A 26,522-nucleotide genomic window follows, 5' to 3' on the forward strand; every position below is an offset into this window, starting at 1 on the left:
CTGGAAGGCGCTGCCCGAAAGGGGAGGGGGAAGCAGATTCACCCTCGAAAAGGGGATAAACACTGGAAGGGGGACAAAAATTGCGGGGCTATGTGGCGGCGGGGTGGGGGGAGAGGGAGGGGGAGAGGGAGGGAGGGAGAGGAGAGCAGGCGGGGAGGGAGTGTGGGGCTAACTGGACGGCGCTCTCAAAGAGCTGGCAGGAACGGCAGCCGGCAGCCGAATGGCCTCTTCCCGCTCTGTAAGACGCTGTGATCTCCCTCGTGCTCCGAAACGGGACCTCCCCCTCTTCCCCCCTCCCCCCGGCCTGCTTTCCCAATTGCCCCCCCACTGCCTGTTGTGCGTACGCATTCCTGTTCCAATTCTGAGTTGTGCGAGGGCTGGTAATGTTAAACCCCGCCAGCGAGTGAGTCATCGGCCTGGAAGTGTAACCTCCCTGTCAGCTTCGAGGCTGCAGGGTATAATTCAGGCCTTGTAATGGAATTCAGCCGACGTGTGTGACGCCCCCAAACTATTGAAACCTTTTTTTAAACATACCCTTCTAAATAATACGGATTATGCTTCCAAAAGCAGCACTCGACAGGGCTGTCAATCTTGGGACAGGACGTCCCGTCAGCCTGCTGGACACTGTGTCAATGCCGCTCCTTGTGGAAGGCACTCCTCGTTCTCCCCCAGCCCGCCATGCAGCCGTCAGTGCCCGTATGGCAGCGTTTGCCGAGGGTCAGAGGAGAGTGAGGGGGGGTTGGGGGGAGAGTGAGGGGGGTTGGGGGGAGAGTGAGGGGGGTTGGGGGGAGAGTGAGGGGGGTTGGGAGGAGAGTGAGGGGGGTTGGGAGGAGAGTGAGGGGGGTTGGGGGGAGAGTGAGGGGGGTTGGGGGGAGAGTGAGGGGGGTTGGGGGGAGAGTGAGGGGGGTTGGGGGAGAGTGAGGGGGGTTGGGGGGAGAGTGAGGGGGGTTGGGGGGAGAGTGAGGGGGGTTGGGGGGAGAGTGAGGGGGGTTGGGAGGAGAGTGAGGGGGGTTGGGAGGAGAGTGAGGGGGGTTGGGAGGAGAGTGAGGGGGGTTGGGAGGAGAGTGAGGGGGGTTGGGAGGAGAGTGAGGGGGGTTGGGAGGAGAGTGAGGGGGGTTGGGAGGAGAGTGAGGGGGGTTGGGAGGAGAGTGAGGGGGGTTGGGGGGAGAGTGAGGGGGGTTGGGAGGAGAGTGAGGGGGGTTGGGAGGAGAGTGAGGGGGGTTGGGAGGAGAGTGAGGGGGGTTGGGGGGAGAGTGAGGGGGGGTTGGGGGGAGAGTGAGGGGGGTTGGGGGGAGAGTGAGGAGGGTTGGGGGGAGAGTGAGGGGGGTTGGGGGGAGAGTGAGGGGGGTTGGGGGGAGAGTGAGGGGGGTTGGGGGAGAGTGAGGGGGGTTGGGGGGAGAGTGAGGGGGGTTGGGAGGAGAGTGAGGGGGGTTGGGGGGAGAGTGAGGGGGTTGGGAGGAGAGTGAGGGGGGTTGGGGGGAGAGTGAGGGGGGTTGGGGGGAGAGTGAGGGGGGTTGGGGGGAGAGTGAGGGGGTTGGGGGGAGAGTGAGGGGGGTTGGGGGGAGAGTGAGGGGGGTTGGGGGGAGAGTGAGGGGGGTTGGGAGGAGAGTGAGGGGGGTTGGGAGGAGAGTGAGGGGGGTTGGGAGGAGAGTGAGGGGGGGTTGGGAGGAGAGTGAGGGGGGTTGGGAGGAGAGTGAGGGGGGTTGGGGGGAGAGTTTGTATAAACCAGGCCTTGTGTGGCCCTAACTGCAGATGGGGGGGGGGGAAAGGCTGATTCGAGGTGGAGTGGAGCTGGGGGGTGGGGGTAGGGGGTGACGCCCCTGCCTGAAGCTCTGTGCCCCGGGGCGCCAGCGATGGTGGCGGGAGGGGCGCCCATAACGCATCGACCGGCCAACCCGGCCGCGGCACCTGCCGAGCGCAGGAGCGATTCCTCATCGGCCTGCGAGGTGGGTAGAGCTGCCCGTAGTCCCGGGCTCCAACCCCGCGTGGGAAAGCGCCCTCGAGTTCCCCAAATGAGGTCTAACACCACCACCACCACCACCACCACCACCACAGGGACGATTTGGTTCCAGATTTTTTACAGGGCAGGTACTGTAGAGAGAAACCTTCCCCCTCCTCCTCCTCCTGCTGCTGCTGCGGGCGATCGGGACAGGGGGCAGCGGGGGGGTGATGGTGGTAATGTCACTGGACTGGTAACCCCCAGGCCCCAGGCTAACGCTCTGGGGACCCAGGGTCAAGGTCAAATCCCACCCCGGCAGCCGGGGAATTTAAATTCAAGGAATAAAACCTGGAATTGAAAGTGGCGGTGAGCGTGACAATTACCAGCGATTGTCATTTAAAAAACCCCCATCTGGTTCACTAATGCCCCTTTAGGGGAGGGAAATCTGCCCTCCTTACCCCGGTCTGGGCCTACACGTGACTCCAGACCCGTGTGGTTGACTCTTAACTGTCCCCACCCCCCATGCGATGGTCAAGCGAGACGCTCCAGTTCACGGGGCAATTGGGGAGAGGGGGTTAGGAAACGCCTCTTCACACAGAGGCTGGCGGAAGGGTGGCTCCTCTCTCTCTCTCCCTCTCCCCCTGGGAAAGAAAGCAGCCGGTGCTCGCTCGATGTATCCCCTCAAACTGGAGTGCAGTGGGTTTGCGCCGGGCGCGGTCAAAAGGCGCCTGGGGCCGAATCGGGCAGCTGGAGCCCACGGTAACAAGTTGACCGCGATCCCGTTGAATGGCGGGGACAGGACCGAGGGGCTGAATGCCCCGCTCCCGCTCCCGCCTCACCTTGTCCAGTCCCTGTGTCTCGGCTGAACCTCGCCTTGGCTGCTTGGCGATGTCGGCGGGCTGCCTCGTCCACAGAGCATTCCCTTCCTCCGCTTGGCCGTCAGGCAGCTGGCGAGGAATTTCGCGGGCACGGTGCCCCACAGTCAGGATGGCTCGGTGTTGCCTCCCTCCCCTGTCTCCTGGTCAGTATTGGGACTGCGCTGGGCACAAACCCGTCGGCTCCACAGTTCGCACAATCCTTAAAAAAGGTACAACACATAGAGGATGCCACTTGGCCCATTGAGGCTGTGCCCAGCCCACTCCCAGGAGCAAACCGGATCGTCCCACTCCTTCCCCAGCTCCCGGAAACTTTTCCCCCCTTCAGTTGTTCATCCAGTTCCCTTTGGAAAGCCTCAAGTGAAGCTCCCTCCCCCCCCACACTCTCAGGCAGCACCCTCCAGATCCCAACCACTCGCCGCGTGAAAAGGTTTCTCCTCGCGTCTCCGTCGCTCCTTTTGCCGATTCTCTTCAATCTGTGTCCCCCTCTGGTTACCGACCCTCCTGCCACTGGGAACAGCTTCTCCTCGTTTACTCAAACAAAGCCCCCTCGTGATTTTCAACGCCTCAGTTAAATCTTCCCCCTTAACCTCCTCTTCTCCAAGCAGAACAATCCCGGCTTCTCCAATCTCTCCATATTAACTGCCTCATCTTTCTATAACTTCAACTCTCTCCATTCATTTTTTTTAAATTAATTCACGGGATGTAGGCTTTGCTGGCTCATCCAGCATTTATTGCCCATCCCTAATTGCCCCTTGAGAAGGTGGGGCTGAGCTGCCTTCTTGAACTGCAGCAATCCCTGTGTGGTGTAGGTACACCCACGGCGCTGTTAGGGAGGGAGTTCCAGGATTTTGACCCAGCGGCAGTGAAGGAACGGCCGATATATTTCCAAGTCGGGATGGTGAATGGCTCGGAGGGGAACTTGCAGGCGGTGGTGTTCCCCATGTGTCTGCTGCCCTTGTCCTTCTAGGTGGTAGAGGTGGTGGGTTTGGGCAGCGCTGTCGAAGGAGCCTTGGCGAGTTGCTGCAGTGCATCTTGTAGATGGTACACACACTGCTGCCCCTGTGCGTCGGTGGTGGAGGGAGTGAATGTTTGTGGATGGGGTGCCGATCGAGCGGGGCTGCTTTGTTCTAGATGGTGTCGAGCTTCTTGAGTGTTGTGGGAGCTGCACTCATCCAGGCAAGTGGGGAGTATCCCATCACACTCCTGACTTGTGCCTTGTAGATGGTGGACAGGCTTTGGGGGAGTCAGGAGGTGAGTTACTCTCCGCAGGATTCCCAGCCTCTGACCTGCTCTTGTAGCCACAGTATTTATGTGGCTGGGTCCAGTTCAGTTTCTGGTCAATGGTAACCCCCAGGATGTTGATAGTGGGGAATTCAGTGATGGTAACGCCATTGAACATCAAGGGGCGATGGTTAGATTCTCTCTTGTTGGAGATGGTCATTGCCTGGCACTTGTGTGGCGCGAATGTTACTTGCCACTTGTCAGCCCCAAGCCTGGATATTTTCCAGGTCTTGCTGCATTTGGACATGGGGCTGCTTCAGTATCTGAGGAGTCGCGAATGGTGCTGAACATTGTGCGACCATCAGCGAACATCCCCACTTCTGACCTTATGATGGAGGGAAGGTCATCGATGAAGCAGCTGAAGATGGTTGGGCCGAGGACATGACCAACCTTCCCACCACCCCTCGTTTTTGTATTTTTTTTATTCCCCCGGGGAAGAGCCTCTCGAGTGGGGGTTCGTACCCGCGACCCCCTGACTCTGGAGCGTGACAGCGAGACCCACGGCCGACAGCACAGGAAGAGATGTTCTCGTATGGACCCCAGGCCCACCAGCCCGTCTGCTCCCGCTGTATACCACAGCGACCAAACACCGTGTAATGTCCCGGAGTTACCGAGTTACCGCCCTCGTTCACAGGCATGAGGAAGTGTCCTTCTACCTGGCCCCCATGCTGACGGAGCTGTCATTTCCTCCTCGCTTGTTTACCATTAGCCTGATGCAAATGCTGTCAGCCCCAGGCACCACAGCGGTTCATGTGTCATGTAATGTTTTCAACCTCGGCTGCCTAAACCACAGACAGGAAAGCACCCGCTGCTCTGAGCTCCTCCTGATTCACAAACCTCGCCTTTCTACTGTGCCCGTCCCAGAAGGTGCTGAAGAGCTTAACGTAGAAACTCAGAGCAGGAGAAGGCCATTCGGCCCTTCTAGCCTGCTCCCCCATTCATTATGATCATGGCTGATCATCCAACTCAATAGCCTGCTCCCCACTTTCTCCCCCATACCCTTTCGCCCCAAGAGCTGTATCCAACTCCTTCTTGAAAACATACAATGTTTTGGCCTCAACTACTTTCTGTGGTAGCGAATTCCACAGGCTCACCACTCTCTGGGTGAAGAAATTTCTCCTCATCTCAGTCCTAAATGGTCTACCCCGTATCCTCAGACTGTGACCCCTGGTTCTGGACTCCCCCACCATCGGGAACATCTGCATCTACCCTGTCTAGTCCTGTTAGAATTTTATAGGTTTCTATGAGATCCCCCCTCATTCTTCTGAACTCCAGCGAATATAATCCCAACCGACTCAATCTCTCCTCATATGTCAGTCCCGCCATCCCAGGAATCGGTCTGGTAAACCTTCGCTGCACTCCCTCTATAGCAAGAACATCCTTCCTCAGATATGGAGACCAAAACTGCACACAATATTCCAGGTGTGGTCTCACTAAGACCCTGTACAATTGCAGCAAGACATCCCTGTTCCTGTACTCGAATCCTCTGGCTATGAAGGCCAACGTACCATTTGCCTCCTTTACCGCCTGCTGCAACTGCATGCTTACACACGTCAAAGTTCTTCATTCCCGCTGCCATTGGAATGTGGGAAACTTGGCAGCCAATTTTCTTTTCCACACAGCAAGATCCCATAACCGGTGCTGTGGCCGTGACCCCTCCCAGGTCACCTGTTTCTTCTTTCTCCTCTCCTGGCGACGCTGATCGAAGGATAACTTTCCCCTCGGGAGGGACCTAGACCTGAACGAAGGGGAAGGGGCACAGTTTCAGAATGAGGGGTCTCCCATTGAAGACGGAGATGAGGAGGAATTTCTTCTCTCAGAGGGTGGTCAGTCTGTGGAATTCTCTCCCCCCTGCCAGAGAGCAGTGGGGGCCGGGTCACTGAATATATTCAAGGCCGAGTGAGACAGATTTCTGATCGGCAAGGGTTATGAGGGGGGGGACGGGCAGGAAAGTGGAGTTGAGGCCACACTCAGATCAGCCATGATCTTACTGAATGGGGCAGCAGGCTTGAGGGGCCGAATGGCCTCCTCCTGCTCCTATTTTTTATGATAAGAGGGAGAATTTACCACCTCCCCCCACCACGCCCCCCAAACACACCGCTCCTCTTCCAGTAGTGGCTGTGGTATGTTCTGCATCCGCCTGGGATGGGGTTTGGGGTTAAGGGTTAAACGTCTCGCCCCGTAAGACAGCATTGCCCCTCGGGGCTGAGCCTCCGTCGGGGCGGTGCTCCCTCGGGCGAGTGAGGGGGCTTGGATTATGGGCCTCCAGTCTCTCAGAGCAGGAGCTCGGACCCTCGACCTTCCGCCTGGGACAAGAGTGAGGCCCGCGGACCGGACAATGGAACGTGTGCCTCGCAGAAATCAGTATTCCAAACTTTGCAACGACAGCTGCCGGGGTTTTGTTTCAAGTACCTTGCACCAGCTGCTCCACACGCTGAAATTCCTTACGCACTGCTGGGGGAGAGGTCATTCCCTCTTCTGAACAGCCTTCTACAGATATTCAGAATGCCGTTCCACAGAGCTTTCTCTTTCTGCCTTCTTGTTTTAAAATTCTGCGTTCAATCATTTTGATCCCGGCGCTTATAACATCGGGAGGATCTAAACTCTGCCCCCATCGTGCTCCCAAACGGCGAGTTATTGAGCCAAGTTCTTCCCCCACCACCCCGCCCCGACCACACAGGCCAGCACTCCCCTGGTGCCAGTGCTGAGGGAGCGCCGCCCTGTCGGAGGGTCAGTGCTGAGGGAGCGCCGCCCTGTCGGAGGGTCAGTGCTGAGGGAGCGCCGCACTGTGGGAGGGTCAGTGCTGAGGGAGCGCCGCACTGTTGGAGGGTCAGCGCTGAGGGAGCGCCGCGCTGTCAGAGGGTCAGTGCTGAGGGAGCGCCGCACTGTCGGAGAGTCGGCGCTGAGGGAGCGCCGCGCTGTCGGAGGGTCAGTGCTGAGGGAGCGCCGCACTGTGGGAGGGTCAGTGCTGAGGGAGCGCCGCCCTGTCGGAGGGTCAGTGCTGAGGGAGCGCCGCCCTGTCGGAGGGTCAGTGCTGAGGGAGCGCCGCCCTGTCGGAGGGTCAGTGCTGAGGGAGCGCCGCCGTGTCGGAGGGTCAGTGCTGAGGGAGCGCCGCACTGTCGGAGGGTCAGTGCTGAGGGAGCGCCGCACTGTCGGAGGGTTGGTACTGAGGGATCTCTCTGCAGTGGAAGTTGGCATTGCTATGGTGAACGGGCTGTTTTTCACACTGTAGATGCTAATTGAGGCCAACGTTCATGTTTTAACCAGCCCTATATGGACCACTGACCTCACTGCTATGTGGGATCTTGCTCTGTGCAAGATCTTGGCTGCTGGATGTCATTCAGGCTTCATAAGTAATGAGCTTGCTCACGGTGCTCTTGCAGTGCAGTCATGTGCCATCTTTTTATGAAGTAACAGAGAGGTTGTGGGCGTTCGTACATAAATTGTTGGTGGCACACCAAGGCTGTTTAACAGGCATTTGAGACCCTGAGTTTTATAAATAGAGGCTTTGAGTCCCGAAGTAAGGAAACTATGTCAAACCTGAATAAAGCACTGGTTAGGCCTCAGCTTGGGTATCGCATCCATTTATAGGCCCCCGGCACTTCAGGAAGGATGCCGGGAGCCTCGGAGAGGGTGCGGAGGGGATTTACCAAGAGGGTCCCCAGGGGATAAGGGGACTTCAGTTCATGTTGGAGAGACCGGAGGAGCCGGGATTGTTCTCCCCGGAGCGGAGGAGAAGGTTAAGGGGGAGATTGAATCGAGGGGGATTTCAAAATCACGAGGGGAGGGGGGTCTCGATCGAGTGAAAATGAGGAGAAACTGTTCCCAGTGGCGGGAGGGTCGGTAACCAGAGAGGAGGGGGGGACACAGATTGTAGAGAATCGGCGGGAGGGAGGGGGGAAGGGGGGATGAGGAGAATTTTATTTATTTTGGACGTGGCGGGTTGTTGTGATCTGGAAGGCGCTGCCCGAAAGGGTGGGAGAAGCAGATTCACCCTCGAGAAGTGGGGGGGGAATTGGATAAATACTGGAAGGGGGAAAAATGTGCGGGGTTATTGGGGGGAAAGAGTAGGGGAGGGAGGGGGAGACAGTGTGGGACCAATTGGAAAGCGCTCTCAAAGGGCCAGCACAGACACGATGGGCCGAATGGCCTCCTGTTTAGCGTGATCTCTGTGATATGGGTGTACTAGGAATAGGCGCACAGGCACACAAAATGAATACACTTTTTAACTTTGGACACATGTTTTGGAAACACGATTCTAATCGCTTGTCAGTATAAACGGGCCAGAATTACTAAATCTCCTTTCCAGCACGTTCTGTTTGTCTTTTCCGATCGTATTTACCACACCAAGCTGATTTTTTTTTTTTTTTTTGTACACTGTGTCCTGTTGTGGTTCTGTTTTTAATTAACAAAATTAATAGGCCCAAAATATTACTGCAGCTGTAGCAACAAGCAGATGTGAGTCAGGGCAATCTGGCTCCAAATTCACCTCCATATCCGTTTACTTCCAAGGCTGAGTCAAAGAGGAACATGGTCACGTTGTGGTGGAGCCCTCTGATTTCCTCCTGTAAACCTCCCCACCTCTCACTGTCACACTGCTCTGCCCCCTGTGTCACTGCCTGTGTGTGTGTGTGCGCCCCTGTGTCACTGCCTGTGTGTGTGTGTGCGCCCCTGTGTCACTGCCTGTGTGTGTGTGTGTGTGTGTGCCCCTGTGTCACTGCCTGTGTGTGTGTGTGTGCGCCCCTGTGTCACTGCCTGTGTGTGTGTGTGTGTGTGTGTGCCCCTGTGTCACTGCCTGTGTGCGTGTGTGTGTGTGTGTGTGTGTGCCCCTGTGTCACTGCCTGTGTGTGTGTGTGTGTGTGTGTGTGTGTGTGCCCCTGTGTCACTGCCTGTGTGCGTGTGCGCCCCTGTGTCACTGCCTGGGTGTGCGTGTGCGCCCCTGTGTCACTGCCTGTGTGCGTGTGCGCCCCTGTGTCACTGCCTGTGTGCGTGTGCGCCCCTGTGTCACTGCCTGTGTGTGTGTGTATGTGCGCCCCTGTGTCACTGCCTGGGTGTGCGTGTGCGCCCCTGTGTCACTGCCTGGGTGTGCGTGTGCGCCCCTGTGTCACTGCCTGGGTGTGCGTGTGCGCCCCTGTGTCACTGCCTGGGTGTGCGTGTGCGCCCCTGTGTCACTGCCTGGGTGTGCGTGTGCGCGCCCCTGTGTCACTGCGTGTGTGTCTGTGTGTATGGGAGTTCTTGTGTCTGTGTGTCCGTGTGTCCCTGTCTCGATATAAATGAAGCAGTCTACATGCCTGCTGATCGTGTTACCTCTCTGCAGAGCACCTGCCTGACATTTCATTTGGCTGTGGGCACATTGGGATAGCTCGCTTTGTGAAATGCTGCTTTGGGGATGTGAGGTCAGTGTGGCTCTTGTGCCAGCAGCAGCTCACACATGCAGGCTTCCTCCCTCTGGGGCTAAGGAGCATTAAACAGCTCCACAGTGGAGGGTGCACATGGACGATTGACCCATGCACAGCTTTAGAATCACATGAACCGAGAACTGAGAGGCTGGCAAAGATCGAACTGGCCGGGGCTCTTTACTCTGGGAAAGAGGAGGCTGAGGGGGGGGTGACCCGATCGAGCTCTTTAAAATGATGGAGGGGGTTTCGATAGGGTCGACGTAGAGAAGATGTTTCCACTTGTGGGGGACGGAGGGGAGACCAGAACTATGGGGAGGGGGCCATCGATATAAGACAGTCCCTAATAAATCCGATCGGGGGGAGGGGGGAATTCAGGAGAAAGGTCTTTACCCAGAGAGCGGGGAGAATGTGGAACTCGATCCCACAGGGAGGGGCTTGAGGGCACCCTGTAGTATAAATGGAACATATTTAAGAATGAGTTACCAGATTACATGACAGGACCATAGTGAACTGCATTACTCACTGTTTCAATTCTGGCACATTGGGGGTGGGGTGGGAGGGAGGGCCAGAGCAGCTTAAGATGTATTCGGGTTGTCTGTGTGAAGTTAGTGGTGCAGGCAGCCAAAAGCCAAGTAAAAAGTAACTCCACGTGCACTCTGGTCTCTAATAACTCTTACACTCTGCCTCCCCCTCACTCTCTCTCTCTGTCTGCCTCACTCTCCCAGTCTGTCTGGAGCGCAGAGATCTCAGAGGGTTGTAGGAGGTTACAGAGATAGAGAGAGTTGTAGGAGCTGGGGGAGGTTACAGAGATAGGGAGGGTTGTAGGGGCTGGAGGAGGTTACAGAGATAGAGAGAGTTGTAGGGGCTGGGGGAGGTTACAGAGACAGAGAGAGTTGTAGGGGCTGGGGGAGATTACAGAGATAGGGAGGGTTGTAGGGGCTGGAGGAGGTTACAGAGATAGGGAGGGGTGGAGGGACTGGAGGAGGTTACAGAGATAGGGAGGGTTGCAGGGACTGGAGGAGGTTACAGAGATAGGGAGGGTTGTAGGGGTTGGAGGAGTTTACAGAGATAGGGAGGAGTGTAGGGGCTGGAGGAGGTTACAGAGATAGGGAGGGTTGTAGGGGCTGTAGGAGGTGACAGAGATAGGGAGGGTTGTAGGGACTGGAGGAGGTTACAGAGATAGGGAGGGTTGTAGGGGCTGGAGGAGGTTACAGAGATAGGGAGGGTTGTAGGGGCTGGAGGAGGTTACAGAGATAGGGAGGGGTGTAGGGGCTGGAGGAGGTTACAGAGATAGGGAGGGTTGTCGGGGCTGGAGGAGGTTACAGAGATAGGGAGGGTTGTAGGGGCTGGAGGAGGTTACAGAGATAGGGAGGGGTGTAGGGGCTGGAGGAGGTTACAGAGATAGGGAGGGTTGTAGGGGCTGGAGGAGGTTACAGAGATAGGGAGGGTTGTAGGGCTGGAGGAGGTTACAGAGATAGGGAGGGGTGTAGGGACTGGAGGAGGTTACAGAGATAGGGAGGGTTGTAGGGGCTGGAGGAGGTTACAGAGATAGGGAGGGTTGTAGGGGCTGGAGGTAGTTACAGAGATAGGGAGGGGTGTAGGGGCTGGAGGAGGTTACAGAGATAGGGAGGGGTATAGGGGTTGGAGGAGGTTACAGAGATAGGGAGGGTTTTAGGGACTGGAGGAGGTTACAGAGATAGGGAGGGTTGTATGGTCTGGAGGAGGTTACAGAGATAGGGAGGGGTGTAGGGCCTGGAGGAGGTTACAGAGATAGGGAGAGTTGTAGGAGCTGGAGGAGGTTACAGAGATAGGGAGGGTTGTAGGAGCTGGAGGAGGTTACAGAGATAGGGAGGGTTGTAGGGACTGGAGGAGGTTACAGAGATAGGGAGGGTTGTAGGGGCTGGAGGAGGTTACAGAGATAGGGAGGGTTGTAGGGGCTGGAGGAGGTTACAGAGATAGGGAGGGTTGTAGGGGCTGGAGGAGGTTACAGAGATAGGGAGGGGTGTAGGGGCTGGAGGAGGTTACAGAGATAGGGAGGGGTGTAGGGGCTGGAGGAGGTTACAGAGATAGGGAGGGGTATAGGGGTTGGAGGAGGTTACAGAGATAGGGAGGGGTGTAGGGGCTGGAGGAGGTTACAGAGATAGGGAGGGTTTTAGGGACTGGAGGAGGTTACAGAGATAGGGAGGGTTGTATGGTCTGGAGGAGGTTACAGAGATAGGGAGGGTTGTAGGGGTTGGAGGAGGTTACAGAGATAGGGAGGGGTGTAGGGGCTGGAGGAGGTTACAGAGATAGGGAGGGTTGTAGGGACTGGAGGAAGTTACAGAGATAGGGAGGGGTGTAGGGCCTGGAGGAGGTTACAGAGATAGGGAGGGGTGTAGGGGCTGGAGGAGGTTACAGAGATAGGGAGGGTTGTAGGGACTGGAGGAAGTTACAGAGATAGGGAGGGGTGTAGGGCCTGGAGGAGGTTACAGAGATAGGGAGGGGTGTAGGGCCTGGAGGAGGTTACAGAGATAGGGGAGGGGTGTAGGGGCTGGAGGAGGTTACAGAGGTAGGGAGGGGTGTAGGGACTGGAGGAGGTTACAGAGATAGGGGGGGTGTAGGGAATGGAGGAGGTTACAGAGATAGGGAGGGTTGTAGGGACTGGAGGAGGTTACAGAGATAGGGGAGGGGTGTAGGGCCTGGAGGAGGTTACAGAGATAGGGAGGGTTGTAGGGCTGGAGGAGGTTACAGAGATAGGGAGGGGTGTAGGGACTGGAGGAGGTTACAGAGATAGGGAGGATTGTAAGGGCTGGAGGAGGTTACAGAGATAGGGGAGGGGTGTAGGGCCTGGAGGAGGTTACAGAGATAGGGAGGGGTGTAGGGACTGGAGGAGGTTACAGAGATAGGGGGGGTGTAGGGACTGGAGGAGGTTACAGAGATAGGGTTGTAGGGACTGGAGGAGGTTACAGAGATAGGGAGGGGTGTAGGGCTGGAGGAGGTTACAGAGATAGGGAGGGGTGTAGGGACTGGAGGAGGTTACAGAGATAGGGGAGGGGTGTAGGGCTGGAGGAGGTTACAGAGATAGGGAGGGGTGTAGGGGCTGGAGGAGGTTACAGAGATAGGGAGGGGTGTAGGGCTGGAGGAGGTTACAGAGATAGGGAGGGGTGTAGGGCCTGGAGGAGGTTACAGAGATAGGGAGGGTTGTAGGGCCTGGAGGAGGTTACAGAGATAGGGAGGGTTGTAGGGATTGGAGGAGGTTACAGAGATAGGGAGGGGTGTAGGGACTGGAGGAGGTTACAGAGATAGGGAGGGGTGTAGGGCTGGAGGAGGTTACAGAGATAGGGGAGGGGTGTAGGGCCTGGAGGAGGTTACAGAGATAGGGGAGGGGTTTAGGGGCTGGAGGAGGTTACAGAGATAGGGAGGGGTGTAGGGGCTGGAGGAGGTTACAGAGATAGGGGAGGGGTTTAGGGGCTGGAGGAGGTTACAGAGATAGGGAGGGGTGTAGGGGCTGGATGAGGTTACAGAGATAGGGAGAGGTGTAGGGGCTGGAGGAGGTTACAGAGATAGGGAGGGTTGTAGGGGCTGGAGGAGGTTACAGAGATAGGGGAGGGGTGTAGGGCCTGGAGGAGGTTACAGAGATAGGGAGAGGTGTAGGGGCTGGAGGAGGTTACAGAGATAGGGGAGGGGTTTAGGGGCTGGAGGAGGTTACAGAGATAGGGAGGGTTGTAGGGACTGGAGGAGGTTACAGAGATAGGGAGGGTTGTAGGGGACTGGAGGAGGTTACAGAGATAGGGAGGGGTGTAGGGGCTGGAGGAGGTTACAGAGATAGGGAGGGGTGTAGGGGCTGGAGGGGGTTACAGAGATAGGGAGGGGTGTCGGGGCTGGAGGAGGTTACAGAGATAGGGAGGGGTGTAGGGACTGGAGGAGGTTACAGAGATAGGGAGGATTGTAGGGGCTGGAGGAGGTTACAGAGATAGGGAGGGGTGTAGGGGCTGGAGGAGGTTACAGAGATAGGGAGGGGTGTAGGGGCTGGAGGGGGTTACAGAGATAGGGAGGGGTGTCGGGGCTGGAGGAGGTTACAGAGATAGGGAGGGGTGTAGGGACTGGAGGAGGTTACAGAGATAGGGAGGATTGTAGGGGCTGGAGGAGGTTACAGAGATAGGGAGGGGTGTAGGGGCTGGAGGAGGTTACAGAGATAGGGAGGGGTGTAGGGCCTGGAGGAGGTGACAATGAAGCAAACCCTAAACTCCTGAATACATTTGTGGCTGACAAAAATCTATCAATCTCTGGGATTTAAAATTTGACCTTGAGTTTACTCTGGAAAAGAGTAAAGAGCCTCGGCCTGTCACCCGCTGACGCCCTATCTTAACTTCTCTCCTGACAGGTCTGACTCCCATTTTAAGGTGATGTCTCCCTTGCCCAGGACTGTCCCCATTAACAGGAAACAGTTTCTGTCTAAAGGATCAGGTACATTCAAAATGCTAAACTCCTCAGGCAAAGCACTCATTATCCACATACCTGTGCAGATGTGAAGATATTCGGCCAGGGGTGGCAAACCTTTTCCTTATCGGGTCCACTTACACACAGACAAAAAACAGCCGTATCCACACACACACACAAAAAACAACTTCATTTATTTTTTTAGAGAGAATACACAAACGTTCAACTCATTCACTGCTTTAATGTGCTGGCCTAGTTTACTTATCATTAATGAGCCTTGTTATGTCTGCTGGCACTGATCCTGCTCCTCGCAACTGGCTTTTCTCTCTGCCTCTCTCCTTTCCCACTTTGTCTGGCTGTCTCCCTCTCTCTCTCTCTCTCTCTCTCCTTTCCAACTCTTTCTGTCTGCCTTTCTCCTCCATTTACCATCCTGTCTGTCTCTCTCTCGTTTCCCAATCTGTCTTTTTCTTTCTCTCTCCCACTCTCTCTCTCTCTTTCACTCTCTCAGATTCCCTCTCTGTCTCTCTCTCTCTCTCTCTCTCCTTTCCCACTTTGTCTTTTTCTCTCTCTCTTTCCCACTCTCTCTCTCTCAGATTCCCTCTCTGTCTCTCTCTCTGACTCCCTCTCTCTCTCTCTCTCTCCTTTCCCACTTTGTCTTTTTCTCTCTCTCTCTTTCCCACTCTCTCTCTCTCTCTCTCTCTCTCTGATTCTCTCTCTCTCTCTCTCTCTCTGATTCCCTCTCTCTCTTTCTCTCTCTCAGGTTCCCTCTCCCTCTCTCTCTCTCTCCTTTCCCACTTTGTCTTTTTCTCTCTCTCTTTCCCACTCTCTCTCTCTCAGATTCCCTCTCTGTCTCTCTCTCTCTGACTCCCTCTCTCTCTCTCTCCTTTCCCACTTTGTCTTTTTCTCTCTCTCTCTTTCCCACTCTCTCTCTCTCTCTCTCTCTGATTCTCTCTCTCTCTCTGATTCCCTCTCTCTCTTTCTCTCTCTCTCAGGTTCCCTCTCCCTCTCTCTCTCTCTCTCCTTTCCCACTTTGTCTTTTTCTCTCTCTCTCTTTCCCACTCTCTCTCTCTCTCTCTCTCTCTCTCAGATTCCCTCTCTGTCTCCCTCTCTCTCTCTCTCTATCCTTTCCCACTTTGTCTTTTTCTCTCTCTCTTTCCCACTCTCTCTCTCTCAGATTCCCTCTCTGTCTCTCTCTTTCTCTCTCAGATTCCCTCTCTCTCTCTCACTCCTTTCCCACTTTGTCTTTTTCTCTCTCTCTCAGATTCTCTCTCTCTCTCTCTCAGATTCCCTCTCTCTCTCTCAGATTCCCTCTCTCTCTCTCCCTCTCTCTCTCCTTTCCCACTTTTTCTTTTTCTTTCTCTCTCTCTCTCTCTCTGATTCCCTCTCTGTCTCTCTCCCTTTCTCTCTCCTTTCCCACTCTCTCAATCTCTTTCTCTCTCCTTTCCCACTCTGTCTCTCTTTCCTCTTCCACTCTGTCTCACCGCACCTCCCCTCCAAACCAGCCCAGGACAGTGAGTCAACAACCCAAGCCTCTGGCCAACTCCCAGCCTGAGGTTGCACCTGGGCCTGAAGCCTGGGCCCCTTCCTCACTCTGCAGGGGCTGAGCCCCTGTCCTGGGACACCAATGGAGCTGAGAGGAGGGGGGGTGGGGGGAGGTGGGCGGTGAGCCGTTGATGGAGCAGGGTGTCCTGCTCCCTTTCTCCCCTGCCCGGGGGCACTCTCACTTCACCACCCGTCCCTGCCCAGCGCTCCTGCTCCTGGACCTCTCGGGCCTCGCTCTCTCCCCACAGCCTGGGCCTCTGGTGACTGCGGTCGAAGCTCAGGCATTGAAACATGGCAGCGGCTGGCCCAGAGCGCTGCACGTTTCGGGGGGGAGGAAAGGGGCCAGATTTCGACAGCTCTCGGAGGGTCAGTGCTGAGGGAGCGCCGCACTGTCGGAGGGTCAGTGCTGCACTGTCGGAGGGTCAGTGCTGCACTGTCGGAGGGTCAGTGCTGAGGGAGGGCCGCATTGTCGGAGGGTCAGTGCTGCACTGTCGGAGGGTCAGTGCTGAGGGAGCGCCGCACTGTCGGAGGGTCAGTGCTGAGGGAGCGCCGCACTGTCGGAGGGTCAGTGCTGATGGAGCGCCGCGCTGTCAGAGGGTCAGCGCTGAGGGAGCGCCGCACTGTCGGAGGGTCAGTGCTGATGGAGCGCCGCGCTGTCGGAGGTGCTGCCTTTCAGGATGAGGCCCCCCCCCCCCTCAGATGGATGTTAAGGACCTCGCGTGTAAAGGAGGAGCCCCTCCGATATGCGTGAGGGGCTGATCCAAAGGCGTCGGCGACCCCGGCGGGTGGAGAGGACGCACTGACCGGCTCCCGTCACCGCTCCAGGGGCGTGTGTTGGACTGTCACACAGCTCGGCACGAAAGCCAGGAGTTGTTTCTGCCCCTGTGAAGCTGAGTAAAGGTCAGCCCACGCCTTGCGCAAGCTGCATTGCAGCAATTAGAACAATTTCCTTCCAGCCTGGAGAAAGGGGATCAAAGGTTAGGGGGAGAAGGCGGGAGAATGGGGCTGAGAAACTTATTGAATGGCGGAGCAGACTCGATGGGCCGAATGGCCTCATTTCTGCTCCTGTGTCGTCTTATGGTCTTGGACATCCAAACCCCTTTGCGTGCCATGTCCATAAAGCACAGAGAGTTAAACATGCAGTTTCAGCCAGTGATTAGGAACACATTAGCTAGCCTTTGTCGCATGAGGCCTTGGAGGTTAGGAGGTGAGGAAATCTTGCCGTGAATGTCTTGGTGAGACCGCGCCTGCGGACAATATTGGCCACCTGACCTCCACGGGAAGCAGTTTAGAGCAGGTCGATTCCTGGGACGAAGGGGGTTTTTGTCTGATGAGGAAAGGTTGAGCAGGTTGGGCCTCTACCCATTGGAGTTTAGAAGAATGAGGTGATCTTATTGAGACATATCAGATTCTGAGGGGGGCGCGGTGGTGGGGTTTGACAGAGTAGCTGTTGAGTGTTTTTCTGCCCCCACCAACTACCAAACACCACTAGAGAGTCTAGAACACGGGAGGTCACAGTCTCAGGATACAGGTCGGCCATTTTGGATTGAGATGAGGAGAAATTTCTTCACTCCGAGGGTTGTGAATCTTTGGAATTCCCGATCCCGGGGGAAGCTCAGTCACCGAGTATACTCGAGACGGGAGAGCGAGCGACGTTCGGACACTGAGGGATAGGGCGGGAAAAGTGGAGTCGCGGTAGAAGATCAGCCATGACGGAGATGAATGGGCGAAGGGGGCTGAATGGCCGTCTCCTGTTCCTGTGTAACAGGCTGGAGAGGGGAGCTGAATGGGCCTCCTCCTGTTCCTGTGTAACAGGCTTGAGGAGGGGGCTGAATGGGTCTCCTGTTCCTGTGTAACCGGCTCGAGAGGGGCTGATTGGCCGTCTCCTGTTCCTGTGTAACAGGCTCGAGAGAGGGGGCTGAATGGCCTCCTCCTGTTCCTGTGTAACAGGCTCTAGGGGCTGAATGGGCCTCCTCCTGTTACTGTGTAACAGGCTCGAGGGGGGCTGAATGGCCTCCTCCTGTTCCTGTGTAACAGGCTCGAGAGGGGCTGAATGGGCCTCCTGTTCCTGTGTAACAGGCTCGAGAGGGGGATGAATGGCCTCCTCCTGTTCCTGTGTAACCTCGAGTGTGACCTTCTTGTCCGGCGGCGTGGCTGAGCATGCGCTGTCCGGTGATCCTGTGCCAATGTTTTCCACACCCCCTTCCCCTGCCCTGAATTGCCCCTTTAGTGTCAGTGTAACCCAGACAGCCCATTTCTCACCAAGCCTGCATTGCTTTGTCTCCCCACCCCCACCCCTCTGCAGGCCTTCGCGGACGCGTGCAGCAACCAGAAGAAAGCGGCAGCGGACGGCGAGACCCGCGAGGAGACGATGCTCCGGGAAGCCGCGAGGAAGGAAGGCGCCCTGGCCACCAGGATCACCGAGCTGCAGGCGGAGAGCAAGCAGACCAAGACGGTGCTCACCAACACCGTCTCCGAGAACGAACGCCTGAACGGCGAGCTGCAGGAGGTGAAAAAGGTACCGTCGCAACACTGAGAAGAGGCCGCTCAGCCCTTCTGCCCTATGCCAGCGATTGTTAACGTCCGCGCTAACCCCCCCCACCCCGACACACTACTGCTTCATCTAACTAAATCCTCTGATTCCTTTCTCAAACCCAAAGCAAAACGCCTACTGTTAGATGCGATTCCGCGTTCGGACAGCACTCGCTGAACAACCCCGAGTGCGCCAATGGCTACAGTAACAACCGTTTTAAGCCAATCAGCCGAGCTCCTAACGTGGCTCATCTATACTTGCTCGAGGCGACGTACATCGATCCACAGGGGACCCGTCCCCCCTGCCGCAAACAAAAGGAACATGTTCAAGCCTTGTGCCTTTTTTTTTGGAATGACGCAGGAGTTTGGGAAGCCAATAGCTCCCTGCCGCGTTCTCCGTGGCGACGCCTCGGCCAATCAGAGTCGACTTGCCAACCAATCAAGCGCCCTTTTCTCCTCTTGTGTAAATGGCGGTGATTCTCTGAATGTGAAGGTTTTTGTGGGGGGTGGGTGGGGTGGGGAGAGAGTTCCAGATTCCCGCTCCCCTCGGCTTCCTGACATCACCCCCCGAACGGCCGGGCTCGAATTTTATGGTTCTGCACCCCCGCCCCCCACTTCTGGACCCAACCCCCAACCAGAGGAAATAGTTTCTCTCTCTTGTCGAATCATTTAATCATCCTGAGCTCATCGATCGGACCGCACCTCAATCTGCGACGCCCGAGGGAGTACAAACCCGGCATTTGCGACCCCCTCCTTGGGAATTTTGCTGTCGCTCTGCTATCAGAGGGTGATGGGGACGTTGCGAATATCCTGGCTGCCCTCGGCGCTATCCGATTACTTCCACACCACCTTTCCCCCCGGCCACCAGCACGTTCCCCCACCCCCGCCACCTGCTCTACTTCCCCCATAACCTTGCACGTTTTACCCCTTCCAGTATTTATCCAATCCCCCCCTTTTCGAGGGTGAATCTGCTTCTCCCGCCCTTTCGGGCAGCGCCTTCCAGATCACAACAACTCGCCACGTCCAAAATAAATAAAATTTTCCTCATCTCCCCTTCCCCCCTCCCTCCCACCGATTCTCTTCAATCTGTGTCCCCCCCTCCTCTCTGGTTACCGACCCTCCCGCCACTGGGAACAGTTTCTCCTTACTCACTCGATCACAACAACTCGTTGGGTTTAGCAAAAAGACGAAGAAAAATTCCTCAGCTCCCCCCACCCCCCTCTCCCCACCCCCCACTCCGCTGATCCTTTGCCTCTTGGGGGGGGTGGGAAATGAGGGGCTAAACACTAGAAATTGCCTTCAAACAGTGAGGGGGCTGAATGGGCCTCCCTCCTGTTCCTGTGTAACAGGCTCGAGAGGGGCTGAATGGACCTGTTCCTGTTCCTGTGTGACAGGCTCGAGAGGGGCTGAATGGACCTGTTCCTGTGTAACAGGCTCGAGAGGGGCTGAATGGACCTGTTCCTGTGTAACAGGCTCGAGAGGGGCTGAATGGACCTGTTCCTGTGTAACAGGCTCGAGAGGGGCTGAATGGAACTGTTCCTGTGTAACAGGCTCGAGAGGGGCTGAATGGAACTGTTCCTGTGTAACAGGCTCGAGAGGGGCTGAATGGACCTGTTCCTGTGTAACAGGCTCGAGAGGGGCTGAATGGACCTGTTCCTGTGTAACAGGCTCGAGGAGGGGGCTGAATGGACCTCCTCCTGTTCCTGTGTAACAGGCTCGAGAAGGGCTGAATGGCCTGTTCCTGTGTAACAGGCTCGAGAGAGAGGGGCTGAATGGCCTCCTCCTGTTCCTGTGTAACAGGCTCGAGAAGGGCTGAATGGCCTCCTCCTGTTCCTGTGTAACAGGCTCGAGAAGGGCTGAATGGCCTCCTCCTGTTCCTGTGTAACAGGCTCGAGAGAGAGGGGCTGAATGGACCTGTTCCTGTGTAACAGGCTCGAGAGGGGCTGAATGGACCTGTTCCTGTGTAACAGGCTCGATAGGGGCTGAATGGACCTGTTCCTGTGTAACAGGCTCGAGAGGGGCTGAATGGACCTGTTCCTGTGTAACAGGCTCGAGAGGGGCTGAATGGACCTCCTCCTGTTCCTGTGTAACAGGCTCGAGAGGGGCTGAATGGACCTCCTCCTGTTCCTGTGTAACAGGCTCGAGAAGGGCTGAATGGCCTGTTCCTGTGTAACAGGCTCGAGAGAGAGGGGCTGAATGGCCTCCTCCTGTCCCTGTGTAACAGGCTCGAGAGGGGCTGAATGGACCTGTCCCTGTGTAACAGGCTTGAGAGGGGCTGAATGGACCTCCTCCTGTCCCTGTGTAACAGGCTCGAGGAGGGGGGCTGAATGGCCTCCTGTCCCTGTGTAACAGGCTCGAGGAGGGGGGCTGAATGGCCTCCTGTCCCTGTGTAACAGGCTCGAGGAGGGGGGCTGAATGGCCTCCTGTCCCTGTGTAACAGGCTCGAGAGGGGGGCTGAACAGACCTCGCTCTGTTCCTGTTCGAGGCAGGTTCGTTGCTGCTGGGGGTTCTCACTCTCTCTCTCTCTCTCTCTCTCTTTCTCTCTCGTCATTGATTCGCGCTCAGGTTAAACGCGTAGGTGGTAGCAGAACAGGTCAATGGTGAGAGCTGTCGGGGAGGAAGGAAGAGGCAGGATGTATAAGCTGTGAGGAAACCACAGTCGGGTGTGATTGTTAACTAAACTGGAGCGTCAATCCGAGAGAGCACAGTGAACCTGCCAGCCACAGGTGCTCTGTTTAACATAAAACTATGCCCTTTGTGGGGGTTAACATGGGCAGACAGTGAACTCCGAAAAGTGATGCAATTCTGAAAAGCACTGACGGACGTTGAGACATTGGTGTCCAGCTACTATAAGTTTAAAACAGGTTTCCACCCTGACCCCCTTGCCACTGGCTGGAGAGTCTAGAACGTTGGGGTGGGTGGTGGGGGTGCATTTTGGATTGATACGAGGCGAAATTTCTTCACCACTCCGAGGGTTGGGAATCTTTGGAATTCCCGACCCCCCCCACCCCGGAGGAAGCTCGGCCGTCGGGTACGTTCAAGACGGAGAGCGAGAGACTTTTTCGGACGTCGAGGTTTAGGGGCGGGGAAAGCGGAGTCGAGGTGGAGGGCCCCAGCCACGGGGGTGTTGAATTGGGGAGCAGGCTCGAGGGGCTGAATGGCCTCCTGCTCCTGTTTCCCTCACGAGAGGAGGAGGCCGTTCGACCCATCCGTGCCAGCGCTGGGGAGAGGTTGAGAAAATTCGGACCGTTCCCCCTCAGAGGTGACCTCACGGGAGGTTGGCAAGGTGACGAAGGAGGGGGGCGGATCTAGACACCGGGAAAAACCGCTCCCTACGGCGTGTGGGTCAATAACCGAAGGGTATAGATATAAATTCACCGGGGAAAAAATGGAGACAAGGGGCAATGTTTTCTCTCCGAGGGGTGTGGGGAGCTGGAACCCTCGACGTGAAAAGGTTTCGGAAGCTGCCCCCATCGCTGATTTTGGAAAGGGAGTCGGACAGGGTCCCAGAGGGGTGCACAGGGTCACGGGGGGAAATGTGGGGGGGGGTGAGGACTGCTCTTTCAACGGGCCAGCCCTGCCACAATGGGCAGAATGGCCTCCGCCTGCCCCTGCTGTTCACCAGATGTGCAGCACAGGACGAGGCCATTTGGCCCAACTGGTCAGTTGTTGGTGCTTATGCTGCACCCAAGCCTTCCCCCAGGGCACTTCCCCTGTCTTGAGTGTAGAGGAGGCATACGCGCAAAACCAAATCCACAAAGCTGATTCCAGAACTGAGTGGATATCGTCAACAGGTTGGGACTGTCCTTCTCCAGAAAAAATGATGAAGGGGGGTTTCGATAGGGTCGACGTAGAGAAGATGTTTCCACTTGTGGGGGACGGGGTGGGAGTCCAGAACTAGGGGGGGCCATCGATATAAGACAGTCACTAATAAATCCAATCGGAGGGTGGGGGAATTCGGGAGAAAGGTCTTTACCCGGAGAGCGGGGAGAGTGTGGAACTCGATCCCACAGGGAGGGGGTGGAGGTGAATCCTGTCGATGTGTTTAAGGAGCTGGATAAACACACGAGGGGGGAAAGGGACAGGGGTGGGGGGAGATGTAGTTTGTGCTGTAATCCAGGGGGAACGGGCTGGGTTTTTTTTGTGAGGGAGGGGCCCTTGCCACAGGACAGCTGAGTTCAAGAGGGAATGGGATCAGCTGCTCTGGCCTGCTAATCTTTCAGCAGAAGCCTGAAGTCCACATCTATCGTGGAGATCTGTGTTTCCCTTCCACCGTGGAGGGGAGGAGGGCTCCTGTGCACTCTGCTGGTGAGCAGCGGTAATTGTATACAAACCAAACTTGCATTTATATAGCGCCGTTAACGGTGTCAGAACCCCCACCCCCCACCCCCCTCCCCAGGGCGTTTCACAGAAGCGTCAATCAGGCAGAACCTGACCCCGAGCCACATAAGGAGATACTCGGGACTGGCGACCAAAAGCTCGGTCAACGAGGTCAGCGTCTTAAAGAAGGAGAGAGCGAGAGAGAGAGAGAGAGAGAGAGAGAGAGAGAGACGGGAGGGTGGGAAAGGGTTAGGAGGGAATTCCAGAGCTTAGGGGGCCCAGGCAGCTGAAGGCACGTCCGCCCAACAGGGTTAATGTTGGCTCAGATAAGTCTAGAGATGGCTGATGTGTTTTTTGTTTAAGTGGGGCAGTCGTGCTGGGAGCCACATGCGCTACTTGCTGTGGTGGAATCCGTTGTTAACTGGCTTTGTGTGGCTCGGTGCCACAGCCTGCTTGTCTGTTGCTCCTGTGAATGCTGATAAAAAAGGATTAAAACAAAAGACCTATTCTTTTATTATTCCTTTCTTCGCCGTCCCTGCTTAACGCCCTGCGGTGGTTTTAGTGCAACAATTAAGATCCGCCAATTCGGGAGCAGATCAACGATCAATCGTACAATATAACGCCAGAAGGGGAGGCCTGTTCAGCCCGTCGCCTCTCTGCTGTCCCTTTTGAAAGAGTTGTCCCATATAACCCCTTAACCCAGGCTTTATCCCCTTGACCTTGCACACGTTGGCCCTGTTCAAACGCCCATCGAATGGAAAGCCCTTTGTTAACTCCCTGTGGAACCTGCTTCTACCTCCCTTTTCAGGGTAGTGCGCTTCAGATCTGAGCAGCCCTCCAATACCTCCCTCATTGCCCAAGAAGGCTTGGTGGGGGGTGGTGGTGTAGTGGTGGGTGACCTAATCGAGCTCAAAGGTTTGGGTCAGGTGAAGGCAGAGAGAATGCCTCCTCTGGGTGTGGGGGGAGAGCGGAGCTGGAGACTGTCAGCACGAGACGGTCCCCAAGAAATCCAATCGGGGGTGGGGGTGCGAAATTCGGGAGAAGCTCAGCATCAATCATCATTGCCGAAGGGGCCAATCCCACTCGCGGAAGAAGCCCAAGTTCTCGAAAGAGCACCTTAATCGCACCCTCCATCGGCCTTCACCCATCACTGGAGATGCAAGCAAATGCAGCAATTGCTCTCTTGATGACCCCAACCGCGGCGTCGCAAACGGCGAGCGCAACCGGGCTCCTCTCTAGCGGCAAAGCTCCAGGAGCCGGTGCTATCCCCGGGCTGAGGCCCCACAAGGCCGGAAAGCCAATGCCTGTCCGAGGAGCTCACTGGACTCCTCCCGGTCGATCTGGGAGCAAGAAACCATCCTACGAGAACCCCGCCCCTGTCGTCCGCTCGCACGGGCGCAAAGGAACCCGCTTAGTGCGACGTCGTGACCGGGACCCTGGTGCCAGAGAGTCGATGCGATTCCCGAGGATGTGGAGGGACCGCTCACGCAGTGCTTCCAGTCAGAGGGCTCGAGGAGGAAGGCCGGGAACAGGCCTTGGACCTGGGCACCATGTTGGTGTTGACCTGGCCTAAGACCTTCACCACGTTCAGCCGGGAGGGCCTTTGGAAGGTAATGGAGAAATGCGACTGCCCTGAGGAATTCCTTGCAACGGTTCAATGGACGACGGAAGGGCACAGAGTCATAGAGGCCTACAGCACAGAAAAAGGCCCTTCGGCCCATCCAGTCTGCGCCAGTCAAACAAGTACCTAACAATTCTAACCCCATTTTCCAGCACTAGGCCCATAGCCTTGCGTCCCATGGCATCGCAAGTGCACATCCAAATGCTTCCTAAACGTCCTGAGGGTTTCCGTAGGCCCTTGAGGGAAATAAACTTGCCGGGCTGCGGTGATGGGACTGACTGGATTTCTCCGCAGGGGAAGCCAGCATCAGCTCGAGGGACCGAATGGCCTCCTCCGGTTGGGTTGAAGTGAGCTTCCCTTTTCTTTAAAAAGGGAAGGTTAAGTTAGGACGATTTTTGAAAAAAAAACAGTCAGGTTCTCTATATGTTTTTTTTTTGAGTGTCCCTGGGGTGTGACCACCCCCTGTTGTGCAGCGATTGGAACACAGGCTGGCAAGTGAATCTCGTGACCCACCCACCCCAACTCTTCCGTGTCAAATAACAGCGGGAAACTTAGCGCCCCTGTGCCCTCCCACCCACCGTCTAGCCTCCTGCCCTCCCAACTAGACAAGCGAACAACCTTAAAAATCTTTTTGCCCCCTGACGATCTCTTTCACCGGCCCGTATTTTTATTTTTAAAAACGCAAACGCCGGAGCATCGTGTCCAATCCTAAGGCCTCCCCCAGCTTTAGGGAGGATGTCGAGGGTCTCGGGGAGGGTGCGGGGAGGAGATTTACCCCAGGGACGAGGGGGACTTCAGTTCACGAGGAGAGACCAGAGGAGCCTGGGATTGTTCTTCTCGGAGCAGAGAAGGTTAAGGGGAGATTGAATCGAGGGGCGTCCGAAATCGCGAAAGGTTTCGGAATGAGGATGAAACGTTTTCGTGGACTGACAGGCTTGGTGCAATGGGCCGATTGAAAGGGCACGTCCTGGATGAAATTTAATGCAGAGGAGCGTGAAGGGGCGCTTTTTTGGCAGGAGGGGTCGAGGATAAAGTGCATCTCGTCCCTTGGACCACACTTTTTAGGAAGGATGCGAAGAACTGCGAGTTGATGCAGCAAAGATTGATGAGGATGGTTCCGGGGACGAGGGGACTTCAGTTCCGTGGATGGATTGGAGACGTTGGGACTGTTCTCCTCGGAGAAGAGAAGGTCTAGAGGAGATTTGATGGAGGGTGTTCAAAATCACGAAGGGGGGGGTCTGGGACAGAGGGAGAAACCGTTCCCATTGGCGGGAGGATTGAGAACCAGAGGGAGGCGGGTTTAAGACAATCGGCAAAAGCAGCGACGGAGACGCGAGGAGAAACTTTTTCACGCGGCGAGTGGTTAGGGTCTGGAACGCGCTGCCTGAGAGTGTGGGGGAGGCAGGGTCAACCGAGGCTTTCCAAAGGGGAGGGGATTTGGATCATTATCTGAGGGGGAAGAATGTGCGGGGTGACGGAGAGAGGGCAGGGCGGAGTGGGGCCAGATGGGTTGCTCTTGCAGAGCGTTAGTATGGACTCAACGGGCCGAATGGTGGTCTCCTGTGCTGGAACTGTTCTGAGATTCTATAACCAGAGGGAATCGATTCACAAAAGGCCGGGAGAAACACGAAGGGGCCTCGATCGGAACCTACAGAAAGGAATTGGATAAACATATTTTGTTTTTTAATTTAAGACAAACTTGCAGGACTGCAGCGAGAGATCTGGGGAGGTGACACCAGCACAACATGCCAAATGGCATCCTGCCCTGTGCGATAGGCAGCACCCTGCCAAATCTATACCCAGCACCACCCCCCCTTCCCCAGAGCAGTGGCAGACTGTCTCGAGATCGGCCTGTCGAAAATAGGTCAGTCTGCAAAGACTGTCCCTTGTTGGTGATCAGCAGGCTAAACTGAGAATGTGGTGGGGGGGAGAGAGAGAGAGAGAGAGATGGTGGGGGTGGAGGAGAAAGAGACAGTGGGGGGGGTGAGAGAGAGAGAGAGAGACACGTGGGAGGGAGAATGAGAGAGATGGGAGGGAGAGAGACGTGGGGGGGAGAGGGGGAGAGAGACGTGGGGGGGAGAGAGGGAGAGAGACGCGGTGGGGAGAGAGGGAGAGAGACGTGGTGGGGAGAGAGGGAGAGAGACGTGGTGGGGAGAGAGGGAGAGAGACGTGGTGGGGAGAGAGGGAGAGAGACGTGGTGGGGAGAGAGGGAGAGAGACGTGGTGGGGAGAGAGGGAGAGAGACGTGGTGGGGAGAGAGGGAGAGAGACGTGGTGGGGAGAGAGGGAGAGAGACGTGGTGGGGAGAGAGGGAGAGAGACGTGGTGGGGAGAGAGGGAGAGAGACGTGGTGGGGAGAGAGGGAGAGAGACGTGGTGGGGAGAGAGGGAGAGAGACGTGGTGGGGAGAGAGACGTGGTGGGGAGAGAGGGAGAGAGACGTGGTGGGGGAGAGACGTGGTGGGGAGAGAGGGAGAGAGACGGTGGTGGGGAGAGAGGGAGAGAGACAGTGGTGGGGAGAGAGGGAGAGAGACGGCGGGGGGGAGAGAGAGGGAGAGAGACGGGGGGGGTGGAGAGAGGGAGAGAGACGGCGGGG

At 56.4% G+C, this 26,522-nt stretch overlaps 1 protein-coding gene across 1 annotated transcript in view; it reads left to right on the forward strand.

Moving 5' to 3' along the window:
• The window catches only part of LOC144676714 (protein bicaudal D homolog 2-like), a 30,772-nt gene extending 12,778 nt beyond the window's left edge, over positions 1–17,994 (forward strand). The window contains exon 2 of the mRNA XM_078537059.1: positions 17,764–17,994. Coding sequence (XP_078393185.1) covers positions 17,764–17,994 — 231 coding nt within the window. The remainder of the gene's footprint in view (positions 1–17,763) is intronic.
• The last annotated feature ends 8,528 nt before the right edge of the window (positions 17,995–26,522 follow it).

The sequence above is a fragment of the Cetorhinus maximus genome, unplaced genomic scaffold (genome assembly GCF_964194155.1).
Source record: "Cetorhinus maximus unplaced genomic scaffold, sCetMax3.hap1.1 HAP1_SCAFFOLD_1838, whole genome shotgun sequence".
Lineage (NCBI taxonomy): Eukaryota > Metazoa > Chordata > Chondrichthyes > Lamniformes > Cetorhinidae > Cetorhinus > Cetorhinus maximus.